Source organism: Mobula hypostoma, chromosome 20, assembly GCF_963921235.1.
Source record: "Mobula hypostoma chromosome 20, sMobHyp1.1, whole genome shotgun sequence".
Classification (NCBI taxonomy): Eukaryota; Metazoa; Chordata; class Chondrichthyes; order Myliobatiformes; family Myliobatidae; genus Mobula; species Mobula hypostoma.
The window spans coordinates 57,483,343-57,496,279 of record NC_086116.1 but is presented as its reverse complement, the minus strand read 5'-3'; the positions used below and the strand labels follow the sequence as shown (position 1 = coordinate 57,496,279).

At 43.8% G+C, this 12,937-nt stretch overlaps 1 protein-coding gene and 1 long non-coding RNA gene across 2 annotated transcripts in view; one reads left to right on the top strand and one right to left on the bottom strand.

Annotated features, from left to right (window-relative positions):
• The window catches only part of smo (smoothened, frizzled class receptor), a 53,054-nt gene that overhangs the window by 5,444 nt on the left and 34,673 nt on the right, over positions 1–12,937 (bottom strand). Inside the window, exons 8-10 of the mRNA XM_063072995.1 lie at positions 12,567–12,675; positions 7,771–7,956; positions 5,256–5,404 (exon numbers count right to left, since the gene is read on the bottom strand). Of these exons, the coding sequence (XP_062929065.1) occupies positions 5,256–5,404; positions 7,771–7,956; positions 12,567–12,675 (444 nt within the window). The remainder of the gene's footprint in view (positions 1–5,255; positions 5,405–7,770; positions 7,957–12,566; positions 12,676–12,937) is intronic.
• Positions 1–12,937, top strand: part of LOC134359559 (uncharacterized) — a 43,850-nt gene that overhangs the window by 20,590 nt on the left and 10,323 nt on the right. The gene's annotated exons all lie outside the window — the stretch shown is intronic.

Here is a 12,937-nt window from a genome sequence, read left to right as displayed (position 1 = left end):
AAGCCAAGGCACTTAGCCAGGTAAACTTGTTCTAGCTTGTAGAATAGGATCCATGATTCTATAATTTTTTTTGAACTGGTTAGTGAATGAAGCCTAGTCCAATTTGAATCTGCTCCGCCTTGGCCTGACTGCGGCCCCCTAAGAACTATTTTTTAACAAGCACCAACAAATAGTCCTCTTTCAATTCCACTCTTCCCCTTTGTTCAGGACCCAAAATATTCCAACAAAGTTAAACAGTCGCTTACTATTTAGTATACTGTATCTGTTATAATGTGAGCATTATTAAAAGTAAGTTAATACTAATTAGGATAATTGGGGGGGGGGTTACTTCTGTTCTTTTTACTTCGGTGTGTTCTGTATATAGCGCTCCTGCCATGCCATACGGGTTGTGAAAGCCTCTGTATATACATATCGGTTTTGACATTCGAGATAAAGTTGTTTCTTTGGGCACAAAGTTGTCGAGTGTGCCTTTTTCAAAGTAGAAGTTACCATATATTTTTGGCGACGAGGTGAACTGGTTTTGTGGATGTGTCGGGACATTTCGAACGGGAGCAGCAGCGCCGATAAGGGGCCTGACGTTCAGATGGCTACGTTTGGGACTATCATTGAATTTGTGGAGGCAATGGAGGACTGGCCGGAGTATGAGGAAAAGCTGGGACACTTTTTCTGTGCTAATGGAATTACTGAGGAGGCTAAGAAGTGCTCTATTCTCCTGGGTGTGTGTGGGGCAAAGACTTACAGGCTAATAAGGAATTTAGCCACACCACGGAAACCGGGGGACATTCCATATGACGAACTGGTCAAGCTCATGGGGAACCAATACAATCTGAAACCTTCTGTGATAGTCCAATGGTGTAAGTTTTACAGCCGTTTCAGGCCTTCGGCAGCTGTCAGAGCACTGTGATTTCGGAGCAGTGTTGGAAGACATGCTCCGTGATAGATTGGTAAGCGGCATTCATAATGATGGCATACAACGCCGCCTGTTAGGGGAAACCCCACCGTTGACTTTCAAAAAAGCCTTTGAGATTGCCCAAGGCATGGAGACGGCTGCTAATAATGTCAAGGATATCCAGAAAGGACATGGGGGATCGCAGTCGGCAGTGCACCAAGTCAGGAGGGAGACTGGTAAACAGGCAAAGCGGGTGGAATGTTTCCGGTGTGGGGGGACACACTATGCAAATGATTGCAAATTCAAAGACACTGTCTGCCATGCTTGTAGCAAAAAGGGACATTTAGCTAAAAAGTGCAGAAGTTCAAAGGGTAAGATTAAGCCTGGGCAGGGGAAAGCTCACAGGCTCAGGCAGACACACACCATCTAGAAGATGCAGATGAAGAGGCAGTGTGTGCCTACAACATGTTTGGAGTGGAAACAGATGAGGAACCACCTGAACCATATTATGCCACAGTCACTGTCAGGGGAAAGGACATTAAGTTTGAGATTGATTCAGGGGCTACTGCATCGGTCATTAGTGAGGAGACCTACAGGAGGGCATGGGGGTCCAACCTGCCTCCCACTAGACCATCAAAGAAACTTAGGACCTATACGGGGCAGCCCATACCTCATTTAGGAGAGTTATATGTGGACATTTCAGCCAGGGGTCAGAAGGCTGAAGCCAGGCTAGTGATAGCTAAGGGCAGGGGGCCCAGTCTTTTGGGTCGCGATTGGCTTCACAAAATCCGGCTAAACTGGCATGAAATTAAGTATGCACACACGACGGAGGACATTCTGCAGCGGTACAGTGATGTTTTCAGGGACGAGCTAGGAACGCTGAAGGGTGTGACAGTGAAACTCCATGTCGACCCTGAGGTTACACCATGTTTTTTTAAGCCCAGGTCAGTGCCCTATGCCATGAAAGGCAAAGTCGAGGAGGAGCTGGAACGTTTACAGAGGCTGGGCATTATTGAGCTCGTCCAGTTTTCAAGGTGGGAGGCTCCCATTGTTCCAGTTTTGAAGGCAGACGAAACGTTGAGGATATGTGGGGATTATAAGCTTACGGTGAATCAGGTCTCTAAACTGCAGGAATACCCATTGCCACGGGTGGATGACCTGTTTGCAACCCTGTCAGGGGGTAAGCTGTTCACAAAGCTGGACATGAGCCACGCCTACCAACAGCTGCTGCTCGATGAGGATTCAAAGGAGTACATCACAATTAATACGCACAAGGGATTATTCAAGTACAATTGCCTGGTGTTTGGAGTGGCGTCCACCCCTGCCATTTTCCAAAGGACAATGGACACTTTGCTGCAGGGGATTCCGCAGGTAGCAGTGTACCTTGATGATACTTTGATCATGAGGGCTACGGAGGCGGAGCATCTGGCTAACTTAGAACGGGTGCTGAAGAGGCTCTCAGGCACAGGGCTGTGTTTGAAGTGCGGAAAATGTGGGTTCCTGGCATTGAGTGTGACTTACCTGGGACACAAGATCACAGCTGAGGGGCTTTGCCCTGTGGAGGACAAAGAGCTATTAAGGAGGCCCCAAGCCCTAAGACTGTCACAGAACTCAGATCATTTTTGGGCATAGTGATTTATTATGGCAAGTTTCTTCCTGACCTCTCAAGGGTTTTGACCCCACTGTATAAGCTGTTTCACAATGACACTAAGTGGCAGTGGGGTGAAGAGCAGGAGAAAGCTTTCAAGGAAGTGAAAGAACATCTCCACTCAGCGAAGCTGCTTGTTCACTATGACTCAGACAAGGAGATCACCCTGGCATGCATGCCTCGCCCTATGGAGTCGGGGCAGTTCTTTCGCATGTAATGGAGGACTGTTCAGAGAAGCCTATTGGTTTTGCTTCACATACCCTGACAGCTGCTGAGAAGGGATATTCACAGCTGGCCATTGTTTTTGCAGTCTCTCGCTTTCATCAGTACCTTTATGGACGCGTATTTACAATTCATACGGACCATAAACCACTGATGAGCCTGTTCAGTGAGACTAGATGCATCCCACCGCTAGCCTCAGCCAGGATACAGCGTTGGGCTCTTACATTGTCAGCCTACCGGTATACTATAGTGTACAGAGCGGGTGGGGATAATGCAAACAGCAATGCACTGAGTTGACTACCTGTACCTGAAACACCTGTTACTACATGTGTGCCTCCAGAGACTGTGTTTTCATTGGAGAGGCTGTCAAAGACACCTGTAAAAGCGACCCAGATCAAGCAGTGGATAGAGAGGGACCCAGTCCTGTCCCAAGTCAAGACTTTTCTTTTACAAGGTTGGCCCAGAGTCGTGGAAGGAGAGGATCTGAGGCCTTATGCCAAACGCAAGACAGTACTTAGTCTGCAGATGGCTGCATATTCTGGCGGGGGGGGGCGGTGCGGGTCATCCTGCCTCCCCCTGGCCGTTCACAGATTGTGCAGGAAATTCATGAGGCTCACGCAGGAGTGTCTCGAATGAAAAACCTTCCAAGGTCCTAAGTTTGGTGGCCAAGAATGGATCAGGATCTGGAGAACAAGGTAAAATCATGCATGCAATGTCAGACTAATCAGAATATGCCACCACCAGCTCCTTTGCACCCATAGGAGTGGCCAGTCCACCCCTGGTCTAGGCTACATTTGGACTTTGCTGGCCCTTTTATGGGGCAGATGTTTCTTGTCATGGTAGATGCACATTCTAAATGGATCGAAGCTCACATCATGAGCAACATCACAGCCCCCTCAACCATAGACAAACTCAGGCAAGTGTTTGCAGTCCACGGGTTGCCTGACACTCTGGTCACTGATAATGGCCCAACGTTCACCAGTGAGCTGTTCAGTAAGTTCATGCAACAGAATGGCATTCATCACATTCGGACAGCCCCTTTCCACCCAGCCTCAAATGGTTTGGCTGAGCGGCTGTTCAGACAGTGAAGGAAGGCCTGAAGCGGATGACAGGGGACTCTCTTAGCATTCGGCTTTCATGTTTCCTGTTTAAATACTGCCTCACGCCACAGACTACAGCTGCACACACTCCAGCAGAGATGCTGATGGGGCATAGGCCCCTGGACATGAAGGTAAAAGTGAGACAGACTACTGCAGAAGCATGTCCACCAGTGACTTTGCCAGAGGGAGAGACGCTGGCAGAGGGATTGGGGTCCCCTGAAGAGGATGGACATTCTCACGCAAACACACAGACCCCTTTCATGCCCCCAACACCCCATCACCAGACCCTCCTAAAACACCCTCCCCAGCGGTGCCTGCGGGGTCACCGGGGGTAGTGTGCAGATCACAGTGCACTCGTAAACCTCCTGGCAGACTGAATCTTTGACGAGACAGTTTTTTTTTGTTGTTAAGATTGGATGTTGAATCTGTCATGTTTTCCAGATGTGTTGTATTGATAAACTGTTGCTGAGGTAGTAGTATAAGTTTTCAGGGGTACGCAAGTTAATAACACCACATATTTCCTAGTTTTTTACATTTGGGGAATGTTGGATTTTAAAGAGGGAGAAGTGTTGTAATGTGAGCATCATTAAAAGTAAGTTAATACTAATTAGGATAATGGGGGGGGGAGCGGGTGGAGAAGGTTTAGTTCTGTTCTTTTTACTTCCGGTGTGTTCTGTATATAGCGCTCCTGCCATGCTGTATCAGTTGTGAAAGCCTCTGTATATACATATCAGTTTTGACGTTCAAGATAAAGTTGTTTCTTTGGGCATGAAATTGTGGAGTGTGCATTTTTCAAAGTAGAAGTTACCACAGTATCCATTGTTCATAATGTGATTGCTCTAAAACAGGATTAAATGCAGATTGGAAGATCACTGTTTAGCCTTGGTCAGAATGCAAGTTGATTGCCTGAGATTTTAATTCTCTGTCCTACTCCTGCATAAACTGACCTTTGCTTAATCTCCCAATGAAGATCGACAAAGGCTTAAAGAACTGCAACCCCTCTTTTGATTCATTTCACCTGTCCTATCTTTTCAGATATATAGCCACACAGATCGCAGCTCTTACCAGCTATGCTAACAACTGTGGGTGACATTTACAGCTTTTTATTTCAATATTTCATTTCCTGTCTTGGGCCACGATCACCTCCCTTTGTTTTGTCCCTTATTCTTTACCATCATTTAATTGCTCCTCTCTTTCCTTCTTGGCACCAACCTCTCGCTTTACTATCTCCTCCCTCCCCAGCCCATTCCCTACCCATTTAAAATACTACCTGACAAAGGACTGAAACGTTAACTCTAATGCTGCCTGAAACTACAGAAAAAAAGTTCCAGTATTTTTACATTTAGTTTAATTAGTATTCATCAACGGAACAAATCCATGTAGAATGAGTACTCACCCACTGGGCCTTCGTGAGAGACAGTCTGCATGCTGAATGACAGCTCTTTATCTGGGTTTTTCAGTAATTCCTTTCTCTTTGAGAAGGCTTTGGCAATCATTTTGCTCTTCTTGATTCGCTTTGGCTCATCATCACTTCGGCCAATAATTCTGAAAGTAATTTTATTTTATTTTTGAAAATGATTTAATTGTCTTAATTTTATTTAGAGATTCAGCATAGTAACAGGCCCCTCTGGCCCAACGGGTCCGTGGCTCTCAATTACACCTATGTGATCAATTAACTGTATGCTTTGGAATGTGAGAGGGAGCACCCAGGAAAGACATGTGGTCACAGGGAGAATATACGGGCGAAGGCGGAAATAAGACGGCATTCAACTCAGGTTGAAAAGGAGGCTGAGGAGAAGTGGGAGGGTGGAGTGGCTGAGAAAACTCCACTGACCAACAGCCGTCCTTATCAATAGTTCATGACATTATAACTTGAGACATTATATCCAGTCTAAGTCTAAGCCATGTCACAGTTCATTTCACATACCCTGCACCTTCAGAATCAGGTTATCAAACCTCTAATCCTTTATGTAAAACACAAAATGGTGGGAGCTTCTTGGCAGTGGGAACTTTCACTTCTGTAGTGCAAAGGGAAAGGTTCCACTATGAGTTGGTTAACAATCTTTATCAGATTGGGTGCCTAGCCTTGATTTACTCCACCCTTGAGGTAATCACCATTCAGGAGGATGAACACAATGGAAGGTAATATTGGTGAGATCTAATAAAGAAGAAGCTGTAGCATCAGTTGGATGGTTTATTTAAAATCTTGCTAAAAATATCCCCCCAGAAGAATTCATTATATCTTGGAGCCTCACTCCACTAATACGTTGGTTGATAGGATTTAATTGAATTCGTATCTTCCTGACTTCATCATGGACTCTTCATAAAAGACCTTTCTTATTGTCTTTTACTTGGCACAACCATGATTTCATCAACCCTATACAGAGTATCTGTAATACTCTATAAGATCCTTGTCCTTGGATCTTTTCTAATACAGTACATGTGAAGCCAAACATGGTCCTAACTTGTGATAATGTCTTGTGTTTTATTAACTACCACAAAATTCTCATCATACTTGATGGTATTTTCCTGAGTGCAATTATTTACTTCTGTACCATCTTCATTAATGCTGTCTGTAGTTTGTCTAAATCAATGAAAAAAATCTTTGTCAGATTATTTCTGTCTCCCAATCTCTCCCATCTCCTCCAATTGAAATGGTTTAAAAATTGAAGCTTCCTGTCACCTACTCAACATGTTTTATTTTTACCTGCTTTCTTTCAATCATTCTGACAACCTGCGTTTAAGGGTATTAGCTCTTTTGTCAAGGGCTTCTCAAAATTAACAAACATCCTATTCAAAGCAACGCACACCAAATGCTGGAGGAACTCGACAGGCCAGGAAGCATCTGTGGAAAAAAGTAAACAGTCAACGTTTCGGGCAGAGACCCTTTATCAGGACTGGAAGAGAAGAGGAGTCAGAGTGAGAAGATGGTTGGGGGGGAGGGAGTACAAGGTGATAGGTGAAACCAGGAGGGGGGAGGGATGAAGTAAAGAGCTGGGAAGTTGATTGGTAAAAAAATAAAGGGCTGGAGAGGGGGGATTCTGATAGGACAGAAGACCATGGAAGAAAGGGGAAAGAAGGAGCATCCTATTCAGACATCCATGGGTATGACATTGTGCACGTTCCATTACTGAAATGAAATAGTAAGAACAGGGTGTTCTGATTGTTTAGCTAGTGAACAAAGCATCTATTCAGACCACTAATGCTTGGTTGATTAATCGTGGTGGCTTTAGAAATTATAACATATGGTGCTGTGGGTCATTTCTTCACATTATTAAGATCTTGATCTCACATAAGTAATGACCAGGCAGTTAAATTACCAAGATGGGTGTCTCAGATTCGGCTGTATTCCTTGAGTGTGGATATTATTGGGTAATTTAAGTGAATGATTTAAATAATTAAATAAGTCAGCCAGCGAGACAAAGAGAAGCTGTTCATTGTGGTCGGAGCATCCAGACGTGGGTGTAACATTAAATTTTAAGCTAGGCTTTCATGGATGAAGTTAGAAACTACTTGTTAATATAAAAGGTGGTGTAAATTTGGAACTCTCTACTCTAAAGGATGTTAAGGCTGGGGATCAAATGAAATTTTTCAAATGAAGATAACTTATTCTTTGGCAAAAATGTTGAAGAATTATGGAAATCAGGAAAGAGCTGGAGATCAACGCTGATTTATTTGAATGTTGCTATGTTGCATTTAAGGGGTTCTTTTCAGAAATTGAAGAGCTTTTAGTGACAAAGGACACTTTGGGAATACTCATCCCCTTTCTTAGCAAAATTATTTATCCTTCAGGAGGGATAGCAGAGACACCAGACATGATAAGAGCACATTGAAATTGCAATTAAATCACTTTTGCTTGCAGTAATTTTAATTTTTCCACCATTTTACAATGCCAAAGTGAATTCTCTTACCTCAGCCATGTCCTTTTCCAGATCAAGACTGTAGCTTTGGTCCATACCCAGGTGCTCATGGCGATACCTGTCCCAAACATGGCAAATATGTTTATCTTTTCCACCAGGAGACTGGGGCGATTCTTGATGCTACATTCAGGGATAGGCGTGTTGGTTTGCTCAGCAATGGAAACATTGGCTTCACACCTGCGGAATTAAACATAAAGTCAATCAAATATGAAAACTACACCAAATGTGTGCGTTGAACTACTATATATACAAACATTTTACAAACAGGATAATAGATATTATCCAGACCACAGAGCACATATAGACAAAAATGCAACAATTATTATTCATACGTATTCATTACTGACATAATCAGTGTACCTCAATATATCTATGCCCAGCAATAAGCCAGCTATAATATACAATGGTCCATTATGTCACATCTTATTTTAATAACTCCAACAGTATCTCTGTGAAGCTGAAAATTAGTGTTGAATTTCAGGAAGGAAAAGAATATATATTTGACTATCTCAAAGTGTTTAATGAACACAATAATGTCCTAGTTAGCATGGGTTCTTCAATGGAAAATCTTGCCTGACTGCCAGTGAGTAGGGGTGTTCCACAGGGGTCTGTGTTAGGACCAATTCTTTTTACTTTATATGTCAATGATTTGAATGATGGAACTGATGGCTTTGTTGCAAAGTTTACAGATGATATGAAAATAGGTGGAGGGGAAGGTAGTTTTGAGCAAATAGGCTATAGAAGGACAGATTAGGAGAATGGGCAAAGAAATGGCAGATGGAATACAGTGTCAGGAAGTGTATGGTCATACACTTCAGTAGAAGAAATTTTCTAAATGCAGGGAAAATACAAAAATCTGAGGCACAAAGGGATTTAGGAGTCCTTGTGCAGGATTCTGTAAAGGTTAATTTGCATGTTGAGTCTGTGGTGAGGAAGGCAAATGTGATGTTAACATTCACTTCAAGAGGACTAGAGTATAAAACCAAGGATGTAACGTTGAGACTTTATGAAGCAGTGGTGAGGACTCACTTGGAATATTATGAGTGATTTTGGATCCCTTATCTTAGAAAGGATGTGTTGAAACTGGAAAGGGTTCAAAGGAGGTTCATGAAAATGATTCCAGAATGATTCCAGCATTTGATGGCTCTGGACCTGTGTTCACTGGAATTCAAAAGAATGAGGCGTGACCTAATTGAAAGCTATCAATGGTGAAAGGCTTTGATAGAGTAAATATGGAGTGGATGTTTCCTATGGTGGGAGTGTCTAAGACCAGAGGACACAATCTCAGAATAAAGGTCCTTTTAGAATGGAGATATGAAGCAATTTCTTTAGACAGAAGTAGTGAATCTGCTGAATTCATTGCCACAAGCAGCTGTGGAGGCCAAATTTCTTAAGACAGAGGTTGATAGATTCTTGATTGGTCAGGACATGAAGGGATGCGAGGGGAAAGCAGGAGATTGGGGTTGAGAGGAAAAACGGATCAGCCATGATAAAATGGCGGAGCAAAGTTGATGGGCCAAATAGCATAAATCTGCTCCTATATCTTATCGTCTTATGGTTTCAATGTGCCAGTCAATTTTCACATGGTCAGGACTCACAGCCAGCCTTGAAATAATTGATCATAATTGCCTTTAGTGATCCTTATTAGAGGTAAATATTTGTCAGGGCACCAAGGTGATACCCCCTGCTTTTCAAAGAGTTTACATGTAGTGGCTAGATTTTACCACCCCAAATGTAAGACTGTAATTCTTACAGCTTGTCCTCATGCTCAAGTGTCAGCCTAGATTGTGCTCAGGTCTCTGAAGGAAACCTGGAAGCACAACCTGCCACCCACTGAGTTCAACACTGATAATTGGAGTGTAAATTATGTCTCGATTTAAGGAGCTCCAGTTCTATTCCTTCCTTGCTGCTTCTTGATATCATCCTCCAATAAACAGAATACTCGGAAACAGCATGAACCTATGAAACACAATTCCTAGTACAGGTAATGCACGGAAAGATTCTATGTGGCTCACTGAGTCTGTGCCTCCAGGCCAAGATGAATTCAAACCAATGTTGAAAGATGCTATGCAAACTCCTAATTTTTACTGTGTTTAAGGTCAATCTGTTCACTATTAAAGTTAAATGAAAGTTTTCCTAGATCAGAAATTTTCAAAAGATGCAGGGAATCTTCTAGTACAACACTCCTTTGGTCAACATCTTCTGGATAGATCATGAAACCATGTAGTTCACTTCTTTTATGACCTTTGTAGAAACATAGACAACCTACAGCACAATACAGGTCCTTCGGCTCACAAAGTTGTGCCGAACATGTCCCCACCTTAGAAATTACTAGGCTTACCCATAGCCCTCTATTTTTCTAAGCTCTATGTACCTATACAACAGTCTCTTAAAAGACCCTATTGTATCCGCCTCCACCACCGTTGCTGGCAGCCCATTCCACGCACTCACCACTCTCTGCATAAAAGCTTACCCCTGACATCTCCTCTGTACCTACTCCCCAGCACATTAAACCTGTGTCCTCTTGTGGCAACCATTTCAACCCTGGGAAAAAGCCTCTGACTATCCACACAGTCAATGCCTCTCATCATCTCATACATGTTTGTTTTTTGTGTTGAATGTTGGACTGCTGCGTACCAATGTTCAATTCCAATTTGCTGATTAAACCTTCCATTGTTCATTCATTAATACAATGAAGGAGATTGAAATATTGAGCTGAATGTGGAAGATGAGCTCCAGCAGCTTGAGTTTTTATTGCTGGGGGATCGATCTGCTACCGGAAAGGGGAGACTGCCTTTTTATCACTGGGGAATCACTCTGCTACCAGGGAGGGGAGACTGCCTTTTGATCGCTGGGGGATTGTTATGTTGCCAGAGAGGGAAGATGCCTTTTTATCACTGGGGGATCGCTTTGCTACCAGGGAGGGGAGATTGCCTTTTTATTTCTGGGGATCGCTCGCTGCCAGGGAGGGGAGATTGCCTTTTAGTCGCTGGGGGATTGTTGCCAGAGAGAGGGGATGCCTTTTTATCGCTGGGGGGGGGGGTCGCTCTGCTGAGAGAGACAGGAGACTGCCTTTTTATCACTGGGGGGGGGTCGCTCTGTTGCTGCAGAGGGGAGATGCCTTTTTATCACTGGGGGGGTTCGCGCTCTGTTGCTGGAAAGGGGAGATGCCTTTTTATCACTGGGGGAGTCGCTCTGTTGCTGGAGAGGGGAGATGCCTTTTTATCACTGGGGGATCGCTCTGCTGGCAGAGACAGGAGACTGCCTTTTTATCACTGGGGGGGTCGCTCTGTTGCTGGCGAGGGGAGATGCCTTTTTATCACTGGGGGAGTCGTTCTGTTGTTGGAGAGGGGAGATGCCTTTTTATCACTGGGGGATCGCTCTGCTGGCAGAGAGGGGGGACTCCCTTTTTATCGCTAGGGGATCGCTCTGCTGGCAGAGACAGGAGACTGCCTTTTTATTGCTGGGGGGATCGCTCTGCAGGCAGAGACAGAAGACTGCCTTTTTATCGCCGGGGGGGGGTTCGCTCTGTTGCGTAGAGGGGAGATGCCTTTTCATTGCTAGGGGATCGCTCACTGCTGGAGAGAGAAAGGCCAGCTGCTGTGCCCTGAGAATGTTATCCAGGTTTTATGATTTTTGGATATGGACTTGGAATGTAGACTTCTTTTTCCTGTCTTATCGTTTTTTTATATTGTGTTTTTCACCCGATCTTTCTCATTTTTTTGTGTAAGGGGGGTTAGGGATTTGGGGGTTGATATTCCTGTTCCACTTTTGTTTGTTTTTTTTTGTGCCAGGAGGAGGGATTTGGGGGTTGATATTCCTGTTCCACTTTTGTTTGTTTTTTTTTTGTGCCAGGAGAAGGGATTTGGGGGTTGATATTCCTGTTCTGGTTTTGTTTTTTTTGTGCGGGGTTGGGGGGATTTGGGGGTTGATATTCCTGTTCTGTTTTTGTTTTTTTTGTGCGGGGTTGGGGGGATTTGGGGGTTGATATTCCTGTTCTGGTTTTGTTTTTTTTGTGCGGGGTTGGGGGGATTTGGGGGTTGATATTCCTGTTCTGGTTTTGTTTTTTTTGTGCGGGGTTGGGGGGATTTGGGGGTTGATATTCCTGTTCTGTTTTTGTTTTTTTTGTGCGGGGTTGGGGGGATTTGGGGGTTGATATTCCTGTTCTGTTTTTGTTTTTTTTGTGCGGGGTTGGGGGGATTTGGGGGTTGATATTCCTGTTCTGTTTTTGTTTTTTTTGTGCGGGGTTGGGGGGATTTGGGGGTTGATATTCCTGTTCTGTTTTTGTTTTTTTTGTGCGGGGTTGGGGGGATTTGGGGGTTGATATTCCTGTTCTGTTTTTGTTTTTTTTGTGCGGGGTTGGGGGGATTTGGGGGTTGATATTCCTGTTCTGTTTTTGTTTTTTTTGTGCGGGGTTGGGGGGATTTGGGGGTTGATATTCCTGTTCTGTTTTTGTTTTTTTTGTGCGGGGTTGGGGGGATTTGGGGGTTGATATTCCTGTTCTGTTTTTGTTTTTTTTGTGCGGGGTTGGGGGAATTTGGGGGTTGCTGATCGTGCTGCTGTTCTTTTCTTTCTTGGTTTTGTGGCTATCTGGAGAGAAGAATTTCAGAGTTGATAATAAATGATCTTTAAACCTTTGAAATGTGGCATTCTAATGAGCAGCTTAGGCACTCCTTTGAATCAAACAGGAGTTTAATGTCCCAAATTCACTTTAAGTCTTCACTGAGTAGATAACTAGTAGCTAAAGAGTAACTCCTTACAGGGTAGGAGGTGAACTGGTTACTTACAGAACAAAATCACGGAAACTCCTCTCCCAGTCAGCCTGGTTAAAGAAGTCGTAAAAATGGCAGCCAAATGTGATGAAGACAAAGCCAAATGCCAGGAAGCCAAAAATACCTGGAAAAAAAAACTTATTGTTAAAACAACACAGTTTTACATTTGCACAAAGCTAGAATGATTCAAACACTTCCCCTCCACATGTAAAATGTAAACACCCTCACAAACATATACATGCACACAGACATCAAGAACTGCAGCCAATCTCATTTCATGGCAATAAGCTTGAGTTCCTTCACCTACAGAGAGAATCACCTTTTGTTGCTTCCATTTACCTGCAACAGTGTAGACTGAGAAAAAGAACCCGGTGGGGAATTTTATT